This window comes from Macrosteles quadrilineatus, unplaced genomic scaffold (assembly GCF_028750875.1).
Source record: "Macrosteles quadrilineatus isolate MER2022 unplaced genomic scaffold, UCM_ALF_1.0 Scaffold_9__3_contigs__length_116548681, whole genome shotgun sequence".
NCBI classification, from domain to species: domain Eukaryota; kingdom Metazoa; phylum Arthropoda; class Insecta; order Hemiptera; family Cicadellidae; genus Macrosteles; species Macrosteles quadrilineatus.
In genome coordinates, this window is record NW_026542602.1 from 104,178,920 (window position 1) to 104,198,688 (window position 19,769).

Here is a 19,769-nt window from a genome sequence, read left to right on the forward strand (position 1 = left end):
CTAATGGTATTTGTGTATTTACGAAAGCTTGGTTACTGGACTATGACAATATTGACTCCACTTTAAAAAGTACAAAAATTGATTTTCTATTAAAATATTGTTTTTGTTTTCAATTCTATATGTTTTATTTTCAATCTTTCAATAAATTTATGTTAATAAATTTTAATTTTAATGAATAATCCGCGAAATAAGGAGTTGATATCACCTGTCTGCCATGTTATCTTATGGGACGTCTGGCGCTAGACAACACCACTTGCGACGTTGCCAATTCTACCAGGCCGCGGCCTGGAGGTAAAGGCGGCCGTGGCTAGGGACTACACAACTATGTGGTCCGATTTCATGAAATTTAGTATTGTACCCATTATAAACCGGAAAATCGGATTTTCTCAAAAATGGCCCAAACGATTTTGATAAAAAATTTAGTATGTGTAGCCATTTAAATTTTGAACAAAATGGTACAAATCCCATTTCTGTAACGGTTCAAAAGTTGTTGTAAATTATGTTATTTTCCCATAAAAAATATCATAAAATAACGAAAAATAGGATTTTCCCAAAAATGGTCTGAACGATTTTGATAAAAATTTAGTATGTTATAGTCCTTTAAATTCTGAACAAAATTGTACAAATCCCATTTCTGTAGGCTATATTTACTCTCACCGCTTACACAATCATGATAAAGGTTGTTGACAAACTTATGGGAGAAAGTACGTGTGAGAATGCTGCTGATACAGTTTATTTTATTTTGCTTGAAATTATAATATGTAACTATTTTATACAACAGAAATCTATAAGAGGAACTATGTACGTATATGTATGTATGTTATGGACTCCGAAACCACTCAACAGATTGTAATGAAACTTTCAGGCATTATTAAGCATTACACAAGGATGGTTTGTGTGAAGTTTGGTGCAGATCCGTCAAAAAGACTCCGCCCCAGAGGGTTTTAAGTGGGCCAATGTCATACTTTTATGTTTACAAATAAATATATAACTATAGAGCTGTTATTTTTTTGTACCCGGCAACTGTTTTTTAGGTTTGAACAATCACAACATAAGACATAAGACATAAGACATAAGACATTTATTCATCATTTTTTACATATGAAATGCATAGATAGGTCAAAATGTTGGTTAATACATCTCGTATTCAGTCTTAGAGTAAATAAATGTATAAATATATAAATAACAAGGAATTCAGTTAATACAGTCAATATAATACAAGAGTTAAAATTGAAATTGAGCGACGAGCAAATAAATACAAAAGTTACAAACCATGGCAAGAGATTAAAAATTTGACAGTAATAAATTAAAAAATCGTGCAACTTATATCTAAATCACAGTTACATCCTATTCAAATATTTTTTATTAACTTATCAGACATGCTAAAAAAATCTTCGATACGGTAGAGCGGGTTGTTTACTAAAAATAAAAACAGCCTTTTCTTAAAATTCTTAAAGTCTAAATCTGTCACAGCCAGAGGTAATTTATTTAATAGCCTGATACCCATCACAACATGTCCAGATCTTGTTTTTTCCAACCGTACCTGAGGCAGATCAATCTTTTTGCAGTTTCTGGTACTAATACTGTGCACTTCATTTCTCATTTTGTATTTAAAGCTATTCTTAAAAGTAAACAATAATAATTGATAAATGTATAAGTTAATGATGGTCAATATTTTTAATTCAATAAAAAGGGGTTTACAGTGTGCTTCACTATCCTCTTTACACATTATTCTGATGATTTTTTTCTGAGATAGAAGTACCTCGTGGATTTTAGGAGAGCTACCATAATAAATTAAACCATATGAAGCAATTGACTGAAATAACGCAAAATAAGCAGATTTTACATAATCAAAAGGAACATAGTGCACTAATCTAGAGAACAAGAAAACAATTCTTGAAAGCCTATTTGTTAGTTGATCAATCTGTTGTGACCAGGTTAACTGTTTATCAATCAAAACACCCAAAAACTTAATATAATCTTGTGAATCAAAAACATCAGGTACTTTTCTTAAGCTAAATATGACAGATTTTGTTTTTTCGTTGTTTAAGAGAAAAGAGTTTGCTGCAAACCAGTCTGAAATGTTACCAACTACATCTTTAACATGCAAACTTAATAAATCTATATCAGAACCATGCACAAGAAAGGTCGAGTCATCAGCATATAAATAGGTATCACAGAGAACATTATTAGGCAAATCATTTATCGATACTAAAAATAGAAACGGCCCAAGTATGGACCCTTGCGGGACTGCTAACATGCTGTATTAGTCATGATTTGAAATAGTGCCACAATATGTTTCCACGGAGTGCAACACAAAAAACTATTTTACGTTTGAATAAGTCCAAATATATTAAAACCCAATCACAGCACGCCTGTGCACTCAACAGCGTTTAAATTCTGCAATGTTAAAATAATATGTAAACATAAAAACCTTTATAAAAATATTTAAGTTATAAACAATAAAAGGGATGGAAGTGCCTTAATAGTTTTATCTTTGGTTCTATACCTACATAATCTAACATAAATTTACTAGGCGAATATTCGTGTGTGCCATGATATCTCGCATTCAATTAAATGCCTCTCTATTTGTCACTAACATTACTCTGTCATTAAAAGAAGGAACTCCAATAATACTAATGCGAAACTTAAACCCACTGAAGCTGTGCATCGCTACCAGACTGACGATTTTAAACATGACACCAAAATTGATTGAAGCAAAAATTATCAGTGGTAAGCTTAAAGAAGAAGTAGCCTTAATCCCAAGAATATACTGATGATTTCATCCGAGTTACCCTCATAATTTAATTTAAGCAACAACTATAATTTCCTTTGTGTCTTGCTTTCGCAATCCCCATAAGGCACTAGGGCAATCCCTGACTATCTCGGTTTAAATTTAGAAAATGCATGCTTTTCACGCGGACAGCTGTATGTTGCGTGTTCACGTGGTGGTAGGTACGCCTAAAAACTTATATATTTATACACCTAATGAAAAAACAAAAATCATTGTTTATCCTCTGCCAAAGAAGTAAAATGTCCTATTTTTATTTTTGGTATACACTTTTATTATTAGTTGTAAAGAACAAATTACCATTTAAAATAACTAGCTGTTACCCACGGGCTTCAACCCTTTTGACTTCAAAGTATTATAAAAAACTATTGATTGGTTTAAGTTAAGATGAAATAAACAAAACAGAATACAGCATTACAAACAAATAATCACACCAGATTTTAATAAGGTAATAAATATAATTGAAAGAATAACATACAAATAAGAACAGCTGAGGTATTTTTAACATTAAGTATATGGTTTATGGGGGTGTGACTTGTAGTTTTCTCAAAAGTTCATGGGTACTTTTGCCTTTATATATAGATAGTTGTTAAGCGCAGCAACGCGCACCGGGTAACTGCTAGTCTATCTATACTATTATAAAAAAGAGGTGGTTGCTGTATGTGTGTATGTGTGTATGGGAAAAGTAAACTCGAAAAATACTGGTCGGATTGGGCTGAAATTTGGCATGATGATAGCTCACATTCCCGATTAACATATAGGCATATTCTTATTTCAAAAATCCTTTCGGGCTCCGCCCCAGTGGCTCTGGAGTTTCCCATGTTAACCTTATGAGAAATGGAATTATTGAATCTTAACAGCTGTTTCAATTAAACAAGTTGGTTCTGTTCTATGATGTTCAATAGCATTAAAGTTACAAGGATTACCAACAGGGTGCAGCACTATTATTTCTTTTACATTTATGACAACAGCTAATTTGCATCCAATAGGTGAGTGAGCAATAAGCATAGCGAACGAACTTCAACCTGGGGCCCATTTCATAATAAAGTACAAACTAATATTATTAGTAAATCAGCTGATCGCCCAATGCAAATCTAATGGAAATTACAAGTTACAAGTTGTAACTTGTAACTTGTAGTTTATTATGAAATGGGCCCCTGGAGGCGAGTTAGCGTAGTGAACGAGGTAACCTGAAGGCAAGTGAGCGTAGCGAACGAGCTAACCTGAAGGCAAGTGAGCGCAGCGAACGAGCTCCAACCCAAAGGTGAGTGAGCGTAGCGAACGAACTTCAACCAGGACGTGATTGAGCCATGCGAACGAGATCATCTTGAAAATTAAGAAGTTAAACGGGACAAAGCCCGCGGGTTACAGCTGGTATAATATATAGTTATATCATAGATCAAACATTCTCCTTCCTTAGTCTATATGCTTGTATTTATAGCTCAGTGGTCACTGTTTATGTCTTATTCGGATTGCGTTGACATTTTATGGTAAACAAATTGGTGTAGGGCCTAGTGTTTATTTATTTTCCGATTAGGCTCGCCTCGGGTCCAGTTTACACAGGGCTCACGGGACGCTCCAAGACGCACAATTAATTCCACTTGCTCTCATGGCATGACGTCACTGATGCCAGCCTCTTCTCTTCAGGAAAGCTTGAAGGAACACCATTACAACAACGATACGGTGTAAAGCAATCGGTCTTGATGGAATAATGGATAGTGTATCAATCAGGCTATTGAAATGAAGGTCTGTAGAAAATATAGGGATTTGTAAAAAATTCGCCGGATCGAATCCCACCGTGTCACTAACTTTTTGTCATTTGTTAGAGAATTAGCTTAGAATGCTTACAGCGGACAAGGCCGCTAGGGTGGTTTCTTCTCTTAGCCGGTTGATGGCCAATGTCGGAGGGCCTCGGTCCAGTCGTAGAAGGCTGTTAATGTCTTCGGTCCAGTCCGTACTCTTGTACGGTGCGGAGGTGTGGGCAGACGCACTAAATAAGAAGGCATACAGGATGCGGCTCGCCCGAGTGCAGCGTCAGGCAGCACTGAGGGTAGCATCTGCCTACCGAACAGTGTCCGAGCCCGCCGTCCTGGTGATTGCTGGAGTCATCCCCGTCAAACTTTTGGCGGCGGAGAGAAAGGCAATTTACCGGCGCCGTGGAGAGGACGAGGCACGAACAGAGGAACGCACCCGCACCTACCAGCTGTGGCAGGAGGGCTGGGAACAGGAGACACGGGGACTCTGGACCAGGCGACTGATACAGCAAGTCCAACCTTGGGTTGATCGGCGGTACGGAGAGGTGGACTTCTACCTCACCCAATTTCTGACGGGACCCGGCTTTTTCCGGTCGTACCTATTCAGGATGGGCAAAGCCGTGTCACCCGACTGCATATACTGCCCAGGCATTCTCGATGACGTGGAACATACATTTTTCCACTGCCAGCGCTGGGAAAGGCCCTGCCTGGAGGCTCAACAATTAATAGGACTGCTGTCGGTGGACACGGTCATACCGATTATGACGGAGGGTGAGGACAATTGGACCTGTGTGTCACATTATATCCAGGGTATTCTCCGCGCCAAGAAGATCGACCTTGACCGGGATGCGGTTGTAGGTCATTAAGAATCGAAATGCCAGAAACGGTGCGAGCCCTGAGGGCTTAGGTCACATGTTGGCCTGACTTGAAGTAATGTGACAAACAATTCCAGGTCTGTGTCCAACAGAGTAGAGGGGGTTTTTTAGTGAGTAGTCTGACAATTTTCAGGAGTCTCACACTACAGGCTGGCTACCTGTGTGCGTAAAAGCATTTTCCCTCCTCTCCCTAAAAAAAATATATATATATACAGGGTGATTGATATAAGTGTGCCAGCCGTTTTATTCAAAAACTATAAGAGATTAAAAAAAAAGTTAAATGGTAAGTACATTGGATTTTTTATTTAAAAAATTGTAGTCAAGTCAAAAAAATTATTTTAGCCGCCATTTTTCCAATATGGCCGCCAACTTTGATTTTTCTTATAGATCACCCTGTATTTTATGATGTATTCTGGTAGAAAATTTAATTTTAAGACGATTTTATTCCTGTTATTTTTTTCATAAACCTAACCGTTTCAAAGATAATAATGGTTAAAGTTTGAAATTTCTGCATGAGAAAGAGTTTGGATAAAGGCCTAAGCAAGCATGCCAGCTGTTTTATTCGAAAACCATTCAAAATTTCAAAACTTTAACCATTATTATCTTTGAAACGGTTAGGTTTATGAAAAAAATTACAAGAATAAAATCGTCTTAAAATAAAATTTTCTACCAGAATACATCATAAAATACAGGGTGTTCCATAAGAAAAATCAAAGTTGTCGGCCATATTGGAAAAATGGCTGCTAAAATAATTTTTTCGACTTTACTACAATTTTTAAAATAAAAAGTCCAAGGCACTTACCATTTAACTTTTTTTGATATCTCTTATGGTTTTCGAATAAAACGGCTGGCACACTTATATCAATCACCCTGTATATATCAGCAGCAGGTTAGGTTATGGTACCAAATTTGAGGCATTTATTCTTATTATGAGGCATTATTTTTTTTCGATTAGTAAACCTTTCATAATTTTTCTTAATTTTATAATTAAGTAAAACTTATGACGCATAGATCTACAGACCATCAATATGACGTCATGGATGGCTCCCGTAAGCCTGTTCGGAACGCGACCGGTAGGGTCTTTCAGTTCTCGCTTGCTCGCTCGCAAGTCACAACACAACCACACAACGCTATTCATTCTCATTCCTGACCACCACTGTTCCTGTTGCCGTTGCCGGTTGCCGGGGTGACGTGATGTAAATAACAACAAGCAGTGCCAGTGAGACAGTAACACTAACTAACAAATCGACTATATCAAAATGCAGTAGTGATTATGTTATGTTAAGAAAATTAACCTCAGAACTAATGAGGGTTTATTGATCAATCAGTTAAATCAGGAGTCTAATTAACATGCTGTCATAAGTTACAAAATAAAAATCTCCCAACGTAGACCATTGTTTGGTAGCCTACCTAAGAAAAGAAAACCCCATCATCATGTTCATTTACCTCAGCAAAAAGGTAGGAATTTTTCCCTTGTAGTAGGCCTAATTATTATGGCTGCACTTTACTTTGGGTCCTACACTCATTCGAAAGAAAATATCGATTATTCGATTGTTTCATTCGATATATCGTTTGGTTAGTTAGGTTTGGTTAACCTTACCTGACTAACCAAAGGATATAACTTATCGAATAATCAATATATCAATCGATATTTTCATTCGAATGAGTGTAGGACCTAAAGTAAAGTGCAGACATTATTAGAAGAGTAGGCCTAGTTCCCTAGAGAACCTGCGATGCATTAAGTAAGTTATCGGTTTGGATCAAATCAAAATAGGGTATATTTTATTTTGTATAAAATAGACAATATTTACAGAATATGATGTAGGCCTATACGATTTTAACCCTTTGCGATTGGCTGTAGCCTACTGGCCAAGTCCAAGGCCTTCACCCCCTCGGCATTTATCATAACGGCTCGCTCCCAGTAGCTCGGAATTTATTTCACTGAAAGCCTGACCCGTTAGCACAGGGGATTTAAATTTTAACTAAACAATTGTAGTTTTATACTGACAATGAATCTGGTGCTGATAGGCGCACCAGTAGGCCTACCTATAGACATGTTTGCCTCCAGGGCCGTATTTACCACTAGGCCGTGGCCTAGGGTCGCAAGTAAAAGGGAGCTGCAAAAGATTGACGATAAACATTTTTTTTATCAATTTGCTGTGATTGCAGGTGACAATGATGATGTCCCAGTGGTTGCGGTTTACGGGAGATGTTCTTGATTTTGCCACAATGGCGTGTGTCAATGATAATGTCCTGGTGATTGCGGCCCACTGGAGATGTTCATAATTTTACCACAGTCAAGAGTGTCGATGGTGATGTCTCCGTGATTGCCTACGGGGGATGTTCATGATTTTTTTCCTGCAATCGCCAGGAATATCCCCCATATGGGTGGGGGCCGCTTGAGTAGGCCTAATTTGGCCTAGGGCCGCAGGTACCCTGAACGGCACTGTTTGCCTCCTCAATGACTATTCAGCCTTCACAGCGGAAGTGTCGTTGTGTTGCCCTTTTTCACAATATTAAGGTTTAAGAAGTGTGGTGCAATTAAAAATCTTCAAACCGTTACCGTTGTGAGGAACAAGTTTTTATATTTGGCGCTTATCTATGCCAGTGGCATTTTAGCGAGTTTTCCATGTACAGGGAATTTAAGCTATTAGGGACTATTGGTCTGGTAAGACTTAGAACCGGGATCGATTTACTTTTTTGTTTTGATATCCCCAGGGGCCAAACACCATCCGTTCAAATTGAATTGGCATACCATAGTGACATGGACGTCTTTGAAAGGTCTTAAAAAATCAGTCGAGTCTCGACACACGTCTGGCGCGCCTCCATATCCTGCCCGTGCACGAGTAGCATAAAAGTATAAACTATGTTAAATAACGGTCGACCAGTGTTTATGTGTTTTTTGTGTTGTGAACTTCTTATGCACCTCTTCAGGGAAGTCTAGTTACTAGTTCTAATACGGATCCGAGGATAGGGATCCCAGATGTCCTCATTTCCCCGGACACTTCCTCTTTATGGGTACCTACATAAAAAACGTCCGGCGGGATTTCCGGCAAAACCTTCAAATGGCCGGGATTTAGACAAATAAATAAATGAATAAAATTATTCCTGAATGCATAGTAGGCCTAGTATTAGTAATTCGCTCTAATCATCAATCGCCTAGGATGAGAATGAAATTGGAAACTAACTTATGTATATTAAAATATTGTGACACTGTAATGATATCTTATATTTAGAAGTTTTTTTTCCTTTTTGGATCAAATTTGTGTGTAAAGCTTAAGACTGTTGGCAAAATTAACCAAGCTGTCTCTGTCTCAGCTCACCACCACCCAGACCACCAAGTTCTTAGACCCTACTAATGCCGAGAAGAAAATGTGTATTTTCAGTCAAGTAAAAAAATGATTAGTTGCGAAAAAGTTTACTTGTTATAAAAACAATCAACACAACTCCCAACCTGTAAACAGTTGCACTATCCTCCGAAATTGGCAGTTTTGTTCTTTAAACATGTTCTTTAACTCTATCCGAGGATGGCGCTCGCGCCGAAATGTACATAATCCTGTAATCCACTAGGACAATACTTTGGACCACAAGGTGACAATCAGGTATTTTAAACTTTTATTTATTTGTCTTAAAAAATTATTTTTCCTAAGTATTTAACCAGGCTTTCTTTCAGATTGCTATTCCAAACAACACAAAAATTAACTGTTTGGCCTGGAGTAGCGAGCAAGGATGGATTGGGGTTGGTGGTGATGATGGTTTACTCAAAGTCCTCAAACTAGATCCAGGTAAACTCGTTTAGCCACTGCCAAAGGATACCTATTATAGTTTGATGAACAACAAATTAGTATCAAACTAGACAGTTAGTTGTAAATGGTAAATTCTTGGACCTTTACTTTTTTTTTGCTATGTTAAGTATATGCCAAAATGTCTATGTAACAATGAAATATATAATATTAAACTCGTACAGTATGCTGACGATTCTAATCTTATTGTATCTGCTAAATGCCAGATTGAACTGGAAGTAGCAGACCATATAGAATTATCACAAATCCAAGAATTTTTACTTAACAACCGATTAATATTAAATTTACAAAAAACTAATTTTATTTCATTCACCACAAAACAGAAAAAAATTAGTGTAGCCCTCATATTTCCATTGACAACAACAAAATAAATCAAATTAGCCTAATTGTAAACGATTTTTTGGCATCCATATTGATGAATGTGGAGATGGTGGTGGGACCATCATGTGCAAAGCATTGTAGCCTACATTAGGTAAATTCCGGAATCTTCGCATTAAAAAGAATGTTTTATTTAAGTTACCTATCAACATTAACAATAGTTTTTAATTCCTATATCCAATCGCATACATCATATGGAATAACAGTGTAGGGGGCTCTTCCTAGAAAAATTTAGATAAGATTTTTGTTTTACAGAAAAAAAACAATAATATTGTTAAATCTAGATTATAATGAGTATTGTTATATATGTATATGTATGGCTTTATAAATGGATTCAATCCAGTATGTCCCAATTGGACTGGACTGGAGTAGAACTAGCTCCAGCGGCTTCACGTCAGTCTTCACTAATCCAGGTACAAAGTGAGATCGTTTATTACAGCTCTTCTTAAGTATATTTTATCATAGTTAACATGGTGGCAGCGGTGATAAAACCCAACCATTATTGATTTCTTGAAGAATATATGATAATAGATGAAGAAGTGAAGTTTCTTTTAATCTGTGCGAGTTTTAAAAAGTCTGTTTTTCGTGGTTGAAATACACGGCAAGGTAGTAAGTTTTAACACAAAACGTGTCGGAACGCTAGACTCAGAAAATCTCAATTTTGTTTCTAGAGCTCATTAATTGTAAATTACCACTAAAAGCTCTGTTGGATTTTTCTTTTACAAACTTTCAATTTTTATATGCACTTTAGATCTTTTTATAGTAGGCTAGGCCCAATCAGTTGGCATAAAATTGAAAGTAGGTCATGGAAGTTTTCATGTTTGAGAGTGCAAGAAAAGTTCAAGTTTTGACAGGAAAGAAGTAAGCCTAGGCCAACTCTACTTTGATGTTTGAAATTAGTTAAACTTATGTTGAAAATGCATTGCTATGAAATTAATATACAGTTCTATGCCTAATTTACTAGCCTACAAGTGTGAACAAAAATATAAACTATTTAAAAGGCTAAAAAATTGTAGGCCTATGCCTAGTTTGTGAGATTTTTCTAAGAGTAGGTCTAATACTACCAAGCTTAAAATATCGGCTTAGTTTATTTAGGACAAGTTGATTTGATAAATATTTAACTTCTTTTTATGCATTTAAGCTACATTTATTTGTTTGAATTTTTAAAATGCCTAAAGGATCTCAGACGGCTGGTTCTGAGGATGAACTTGTAAAGCCTAGTACGTTGGTAAATTTAACTATGAATTTGCCTCCACCATCATCTATGGAAATAAAGGGTGATGTCCTAGACAATTGGAAGTTTTTCAAACTTCAATTCGAAAACTATTCAATAGCCACTGGGCTGAATGATAAAGATGAAGAAGTTAAAGTAGCAACGTTTCTGTCTGTAATAGGCAAGGACTGCCTTAAAATCTACACTAGTTTAGATCTAGGCGATGATGACAGCACAGAAGATAAATTGAAGACTATAATAGCAGGCTTTGATAAATATTTTCAACCGGAAAAAAATGTTATTTATGAGCGATATGTGTTTGGGTCAGCTAATCAGTTACCGAATGAGAAGATAGAACAGTACGTATGCCGGTTGAGACAGTTAAGCACGACTTGTGATTATTCAGCTCTAGAATCTGAAATGATTCGAGATAAGTTAGTTTTAGGTGTTTCAGATCTAAGTCTCCGCAAGAAACTTCTGTCGGATAGCAAACTAACCTTGTCTGCGGCCATTGATATATGCAGGGCTCACGAGGCTACTGATAACCAGTTGAAGCATATCAGTAAAAATGAAGGTGCATGTGAACAGCAACAGGAGGTAAACAAGGTTTTTATGAAGGAAAGAAAACATCAGAGCCAAGGTAGGCCAACACATTTCCCTAGTTTTAGAAATAGGAGAACTTGTCTTTTTTGTGGGAACAATCATGAAATGATAAGAGATAAATGTCCAGCTTATGGAAAAACTTGTGATAGGTGTAATAGACCAAATCATTTTTCAAAAATGTGTAACAGTTCCGAGTCAAGACCTAATAAATGGCCTAATGCACCCAGAAAAAATAAGTTTGCTGATAACAAACACTCTGTTAACATTGTTGACGAAACTGACAGTAGTTCAGAATCTTTGTACAAAATTGAGAGCCTTAATTTAGCTAGTAAATCTAATTCAGCTTCGGACAAGAAACAATGGGTAACTAACCTAACTTTCAGTACAAGGCCTAGGCCTACTCTCGATCATGACCAGGTTTTTTGTGACTTTGAGTGTCAGCTTGACACGGGTGCTTCGTGTAATGTTATGCATAAATCTGACTTTGATAAAATCGCTCGTAAAGCAATTTCAGAATTCAGCAAGCCTAGTCTTAAAGATTCTAGTACTATTTTGAGGTGCTACAGTGGCAACACTATAAAACCAGTGGGTGAGACTGATCTTGTTTGCTATTTTAATGATAAGGTGTATTGTATGACTTTTCAAATTGTCGACATTCCTGCGTATCAAAGACCCCTTATTTCTGCGGAGACTTGTAAACAGCTAAAGATTTTGCAGGTAAAAGCACAATTGTGCAAAGTTGAAGATGTTGATACTTCGCTGTCAAATAATACTAACCAGCAGGACAATGATATAATTGATGAATTTGATGATGTGTTTACGGGTCTTGGTTGTTTACCAGGAATTTTTCACCTAGAAGTAGATGCTACTGTGGATCCTGTTAAAAACTCCCCGCGCAAAGTTTCCATACCGCTTCGTAAGCAGTTGAAAGAAAAGATTGATGAGTTAGAATGTCAAGGCATTATTGTAAAGGAGAATGCTCCTACTGAATGGATTAGCAATATTGTAGTCGTTATGCGTAACGGCAAGATGCGAATCTGTCTTGATCCACGACCGCTTAACGTTGCTCTTAAGCGATCACACTATCAAATTCCAACGATCGATGACATTTTACCAGACTTATCTAAGGCTAAAGTTTTCTCAGTGATGGATGCAAAGAATGGGTTCTGGCAAGTAAAACTAGATGAAGAGTCGAGCAAGCTAACAACATTTTGGACACCACATGGAAGATATAGGTGGACACGCCTGCCATTTGGCCTAGCTCCCGCGCCAGAAGAGTTCCAACGTAGACTACATGAAGTACTATATGATCTTGAAGGAGTTGCAGTGATCGCGGATGATATATTGATTTATGGTTGTGGTGACACAGGAGAAGAAGCCTCAAGAGATCATGATAGGAAGTTGAGGATGTTGCTTTTACGAGCAAGGGAGAAGAATCTAAAGTTAAATAGAAAGAAGATGAAGCTTAGGCAGACAGAAGTATCTTTTATGGGACATGTTTTGTCGAACACAGGATTGCGTCCCGATTTGTCTAAAGTACAGGCCATCACTGAAATGAAGAAACCAGAAAATGTGAAAGATGTCCAACGATTTTTGGGTTTTGTTAATTATTTAGCCCGTTTTGTTCCCACACTTTCGGACCTCTGTGAACCACTCCGACAGTTAACAAAGAAAGAGTCAGCTTGGATTTGGGACGAAACTCATAATCGATCCTTTGATAAAATTAAACAAAGCATTGCAAACGCATCAGTATTAAGATACTTCAATGTCCATGAACCACTGACTATACAGTGTGACTCAAGTAGTATAGGCCTAGGCGCATCGCTTCTCCAATCCGGGCAACCTGTAGCGTATGCGTCACGAACGCTATCCCCGGTAGAACGGAGATATGCACAGATAGAAAAAGAATGTTTAGCAATCTTGTTTGCTTGTAACAGGTTCCATTACTATATCAGTGGAAAATCAGATGTGACCGTCCAGACAGATCACCAACCTCTGGTAACAATCTTCAAAAAAGCTTTGCTTAGTGCACCTAAGCGTCTTCAATGTATGATGTTAAAGTTGCAGAAGTACAACTTCGAGTTGGAATATAAAAAAGGATCAGAAATGACCTTGGCAGATACATTGTCCAGAGCAGCAATACCTTATGATAATCGTAGTAGGAATCAAGAAGACATAGAAACCTCTCATGTTTATAAGATGATTGAAGAAGAGAACATGTTTAAAAGGATGGAAAAGGTGGATCCCACTAAACATCTAAATGTCACGAGTGAACGACTGGGCCAGATTAGGCGAATAACGCTGCAGGATCCAGTGTTAATGAAACTTACATCGGTTATCATCTCTGGATGGCCTAAACTGAAAAGTAGCCTAGATTTGTCAATAAGAGAATATTGGGGCTTTAGAGATGAACTTGTGGTCTTTGATGGAATAGTGTTTCGAGGTAGCCGTTTAGTTGTGCCTAAAGCTATGAGGCCAGAAATGTTACAAAGAATTCATGCTGGTCATCAAGGAATTGAAGCTTCTTTGCGTAAAGCTCGTGAAATTTTATATTGGCCTCGTATGTCAGAAGACATCAGGCAGTGTATTGAGAAGTGTACAGCCTGCCTTCTTAACTCTCCAGAGCAGCAACACCTTCCAATGCAAACTCCTGACACTCCAGACCTGCCTTGGACACACATAGCTATGGATGTGTTTGATTTTAGAGGACAAAACTACCTGGTAACTGTGGATTACTACTCTGACTTTTGGGAATTAGATGAGCTTCCAAACATGACCTCAGAAACTTTGATCAGTGTTTCCAAAAAGAATTTCAGTAGATGGGGTGTGCCAGTAAGCGTAACGACTGATAATGCACCGAATTTTGTTAGTTCAGATTGGTTGAAGTTTAGTAAAGACTGGGATTTTGAACACAAAACATCATCTCCTTATCATCCAAGAGGCAATGGAAAAGCTGAGGCGACTGTAAAAATTGCCAAAAATACTTTGCGTAGGATTGATCGTGATGATGCGGATCTGTGGCTGGCGATTTTAGAAATTAGAAATACGCCTGCTAAGGATGTGGGTGTTAGCCCAGCTCAAAGAATCATGTCAAGAAGGACTAGAACTACCATCCCAGTAACTAGGAGTTTGTTGTCACCCGAAGTACCAAGTGGAGTGAAGTCGAAACTTATTGAAAGGAAGAAGAAATATAAGCGATATTACGACCGAAAGTCCAAGAATCTGCCAGAATTGGAAGTAGGTCAAGGTGTAATCGTAAAATCAAGGCCAAATGTCAAGTATAATCAATGGGAATTTGGTTCAATCAGTAAACAACTATCAGACCGGTCTTACAGCGTAAAGACACCTTCAGGTCAGTTCAGGCGGAACAGAGAATGGATCAAAGTCACACCCCAACAAACTAGTAAGTCACCCACTCTCAGTCCCCACAACAGCCCTTCTCCAACTAAGACCCCATCAGAAGATGAAATGTGTAGCCAAGAAGAACACATAACTCCAAGGGAGATAGTTTCCCCTCAACGTAGGACTACTCGTTCAGGAAGGACTATCCGAACCCCTGAAAGATATAAACAATAAGAAAACTGAAGTAAACAAGTTGTAAATAGAAGAAGTTTTGTTTAATTTTGTTATTTATCTCAGAAGATGTTTATTTGTCATTTCAAATTTATTAAACTAGAGAAGAAGTTTTATTATTTTAAGAAGAGAATGTTGTTTATATATCATTTAAAAAATTTGAAAAGTGAAGAGGAAGTTTTATTTGTTTGAAGAGGAAGATGTTATATATGTATATGTATGGCTTTATAAATGGATTCAATCCAGTATGTCCCAATTGGACTGGACTGGAGTAGAACTAGCTCCAGCGGCTTCACGTCAGTCTTCACTAATCCAGGTACAAAGTGAGATCGTTTATTACAGCTCTTCTTAAGTATATTTTATCATAGTTAACAAGTATGTAAAGCAACATTTTGTCAATTTGAAACTATTAACTGTGTCGTACATGTAAAAAATAACCAGGATAAATTTAAATTACATTGTAAAACCCATAAATACAACACTAGAAACAAAAATAATATAGTTCTACCAAAACACAACCTAGAATTTTATAAAAATAAGCTCACATATGCCGGTGTAATGTTTTTAAAGATTATACCAAAAGAATTAAAAGATGTAAATGATGATAAAAAGTTTAGACGTAAACTCAACGAATATTTGATAGAAAGACCCATCTACTCTATAGATGAACTGTTTATGAATGTATACAGCTATAGATAGTTTTATTTTCTATATTTTTGTTTAGTTTAAGTATTTGTACATAGTAACTATAAGCTTTACACTATTTATTGTAAGTTTTGTACATGCTATAAATAAAGATAAATTTGAATGGGCTCAACATGGTTGGCCAACTCATAACTCAGATCTCAGCCAAACGCCTTTCATTTCTCATCAAAACTCAAATTTTCAATACAAACAATGTTTACTTTGGGGAACTAGGGTGATCATTCCATCCACTCTCAGGCAACAAGCTCTGAAGCTTCTACACATGGGACATGACGGCATTGTTTGAACCAAGGCGTTGGCCCGAAGCTATTTCTGGTGGCCAAAACTTGATCAGGACATAGAAAACTTGGTGAAGCATGTGACGCTTCAAGCATGTCAACAAAGCCGTCACAACCCTCCAAAAGCAACAGTTCTTCCCTGGGAGAAAACTAAACAACCCTGGTCTCGTCTCCACATAGATTTTGCTGGGCCCTTCCAAAACAAGTTGTTTTTGATTGTTGTTGATTCTTTCAGCAAATGGTTAGTAGAAGTGGTTTTGGCGACTATAAAGGTTCTCAGAAGCTTTTTGCAGCACATGGTTTTCCAGACACTATGGTATCTGATAACGAGTCAGCTTTCACTTCACAAGAATTTAGATCGTTTAATAAAAGCAATGGCATCCGCCACGTCGTAGTTGCACTATACCATCCATCATCTAATAGTTGGCTCAGTTCCTAATATCATCTCATGTAACGGCAAATTGTTCGACTAATATGTCACCATGTGAACTGCTGTTCGGTAGGCGTATTAGAAACATCTTAGGCAGAGTTCACCTTGATTATTCTTCAAATAACAAAGAAGAAAAAATCTTAGATAGAGTGCTTCACGATTACCAACAGTCACCTCCGAGGAAATTTAAAGAAAATGATTCCGTATTTGCAAAAAAGCTAAATCAGCGAGGACCAAAGTGGATTCCTGCCAAAGTCGCTAGTATAACCGGACCGCTGAACTACCATTTGATAACAAAAGAAGGCATTGAAATACAACGTCATGTTGACCAATTGAGACCCCGCTCAGAAATATCAAAAGCATCTCCTAACTCACCCTTGGATAATCCTGAATCTCCAGTTAACCCACCGTTCCACCTACTCCTCCAGAATCCTATTCTGATGAGAACACCAGACGTACAACCAATGTGACCATCAGTGCTGCAACAATCTCGCAATTCCTTTAGTGGTATAGACAAGGACCATCAATTAACCCTCATCAAGAAAAGTTTCTGGTTTAGCTGGTCCCAACGTTTCTGGTTTTATTCAAGACCCTGTGAGCATGAGTTCACAACCTGTTGGGAAACATGTCTTAAGATCAAACTCCCAAAACACCTCAATGAATCCTCGACCCGTTCGGATCCGTCGACCACAGGCTTATCTCAAGGACTACCTGACGGGGGAAGAGTGTTATGTATCAAGAAATAATTCCATATGTGTTTATTATAACATCTGTTAGATGACTGTTTATATTATTATATTTTGTTTACTTTTTTAGTTGAGCCTGAATTATAAGTTCAATAAATCCGGTTTTGTTAATTATGTTTCGATTTACTAAAAAATCTGACTGAGATATGGAGTTAGTGTATAAAGACCTTGCCCAGCTATGTTAAAATGTTACAGACTAGCTTCTCTGTCTATTCTTTAGGCAAAGATGGGAAAGTAAAGGGTTTGGCAGCACCAGCTAACCTCTCTATGAATCAGACTCTGGAGGGACACTCTGGAAAGGTTCAAGTGATAACATGGAATGAGAACCATCAGAAGTTGACAACAAGTGATCAAAGTGGGCTCATTATTGTTTGGATGTTGTATAAGGTTAGTGTTTTACAGATTTTGTTGGGGAATGAGGCTCCATAAATAATTAGGGTTCATTTAAAACTAAGAAATGTATGCTGTATATATGTAAAATTCATTAATCTAATACTGTATCCTTTTTACTTTCTCAGTATATGGAGAAAGTATTGTTTTCGTCAAAATTTTTTGAGTTTGAGTTTTGAGTGGATATATCCGTTTTGATATAGGCTATCCAAAAAAGTGGTTTTCGAAGTGATGTCGGTGTGTCTGGATGTGTACAGAGCTACAGACCACACCTGTAGTCCGATTTTGATGAAATGTGGTATGTAGGTACTAATCAATGGTATCTCTAGGGGTTTTTTTAAATTTTTTTGAAATTTTGATTTTTAATGTTGATTTTCCCATAAAAACTCATTAAATAACAAAAAATAGGATTTTAGAAAAAAAGCCGGTTTTGATTCAACTTAGTTATGTTATGGTCCTTACAATTTTGAAAGTTTTTTTCACTTTTTTGAAATTTTGATTTTTAATAGGGATTTTCCCATAAAACCCCATAAAATAACGGAAAAATAGGATTTTCTCAAAAATGGCCCTAACGATTTCATTAAAAATTGAGTATGTTATAGTCCTTATCCTGGACTAGTATGAATTCTGAACAGAATGGTACAATTTGACAAACAGAATGGTTTTTTATTTCCGTAAAAATTACGGTTCAAAAGTTATTGTAAACTATGTTATTTTCCCATAAAAAGTCATAAAATAACAAAGAAATCTCATTTTTGGAGAAAAGCTGGCTTTGATCAAAATTATTATGTTATGGTTCTTAAATTATTGTAGTAAATAAGTACAACTGAGCACCCTGAATATTATATTTTCAAAAGAAGTGACATGTTTCGGACATAAGTCCATTTTCAAACTTCAAATATATTGAATACTTCTGGTATACGTTATGGTTCTTATAATTCTAAAAAAATTGTACAACACCCCATTGCTGTAACAATTATGGCTCAAAAGTTATTGCAACTTTTGTGATTTTTAAACTATAAAATATCATATTTACTCTCACCGCTTACCCATGATAAAGGTTGTTGACAAACTTATGGGAGAAAGTATGTGTCAGAATGCTGATAACGTTTATTTTACAATTTTTGTTAGGTTTAGTAAAACTGAATATCCTCTGGCTACCATGATTGAGGTTATCATCTCTCTATTCCTTTTTATCAACTTTTTTTGGTGGTGGCATTTCTTAGATTTTATTAACTTATTGCTACAGTGTATATAATTTGTAGACTATGTTTTAAATGCTATTTTTATTTTTAGGGTTCATGGTATGAAGAAATGATCAACAATCGTAACAAGTCTGTTGTCAAAGGGATGGCTTGGAATTCTGATGGTCAGAAAATCTGCATCGTATATGAAGATGGTAGTATTGAATTTAATGTTTATTCTTTTTAAGATACCAAAACCTATTAATATCGTTCAAAACCTAGCAGAAAGGTTTACGTGAACCATACACACATTTATCAATGACCCATTTTAACACACTCACTCCTGGGTGTCTGGAGACTCTACATACAGAGGAGTGTAATGGCCGGTACTGAACCTGTTTACACACTCACTCCCAGGTGTCTGGAGACTCTACATACAGAGGAGTGTAATGGCCGGTACTGAACCTTTTTACACACTCACTCCCGGGTGTCTGGAGACTCTACATACAGAGGAGTGTAATGGCCGGTACTGAACCTGTTTACACACTCACTCCCAGGTGTCTGGAGACTCTACATACAGAGGAGTGTAATGGCCGGTACTGAACCTGTTTACACACTCACTCCCAGGTGTCTGGAGACTCTACATACAGAGGAGTGTAATGGCTAGTACTGAACCTGTTTACACACTCACTCCCGGGTGTCTGGAGACTCTACATACAGAGGAGTGTAATGGCCAGTACTGAACCTGTTTACACACTCACTCCCGGGTGTCTGGAGACTCTACATACAGAGGAGTGTAATGGCCGGTACTGAACCTGTTTACACACTCACTCCCGGGTGTCTGGAGACTCTACATACAGAGGAGTGTAATGGCCGGTACTGAACCTGTTTACACACTCACTCCCGGGTGTCTGGAGACTCTACATACAGAGGAGTGTAATGGCCGGTACTGAACCTGTTTACACACTCACTCCCGGGTGTCTGGAGACTCTACATACAGAGGAGTGTAATGGCCGGTACTGAACCTGTTAACACACTCACTCCCG

At 37.2% G+C, this 19,769-nt stretch overlaps 2 protein-coding genes across 3 annotated transcripts in view; both read left to right on the plus strand.

Annotated features, from left to right (window-relative positions):
* The first annotated feature begins 6,822 nt into the window (after positions 1-6,822).
* LOC129002378 (WD repeat-containing protein 35-like) overlaps positions 6,823-19,769 on the plus strand; it is a 54,593-nt gene continuing 41,646 nt past the window's right edge. Inside the window, exons 1-4 of the mRNA XM_054430124.1 lie at positions 6,823-6,878; positions 9,094-9,205; positions 17,370-17,536; positions 18,836-18,938. Of these exons, the coding sequence (XP_054286099.1) occupies positions 6,855-6,878; positions 9,094-9,205; positions 17,370-17,536; positions 18,836-18,938 (406 nt within the window). The 5' untranslated portion in view covers positions 6,823-6,854. The remainder of the gene's footprint in view (positions 6,879-9,093; positions 9,206-17,369; positions 17,537-18,835; positions 18,939-19,769) is intronic.
* LOC129002377 (uncharacterized protein K02A2.6-like) lies at positions 10,175-15,282 on the plus strand. 2 transcript variants are annotated; one of them, XM_054430122.1, is made up of 2 exons: positions 10,175-10,462; positions 11,260-15,282. In XM_054430122.1, exon 2 carries the CDS (start codon positions 11,427-11,429, stop codon positions 14,991-14,993), a length of 3,567 nt encoding a protein of 1,188 aa, XP_054286097.1. In that variant the 5' UTR covers positions 10,175-10,462; positions 11,260-11,426; the 3' UTR covers positions 14,994-15,282. The 2 variants fall into 2 exon arrangements, with proteins under 2 accessions (XP_054286097.1, XP_054286098.1); XM_054430123.1 differs by having other exon boundaries at positions 11,269-15,282.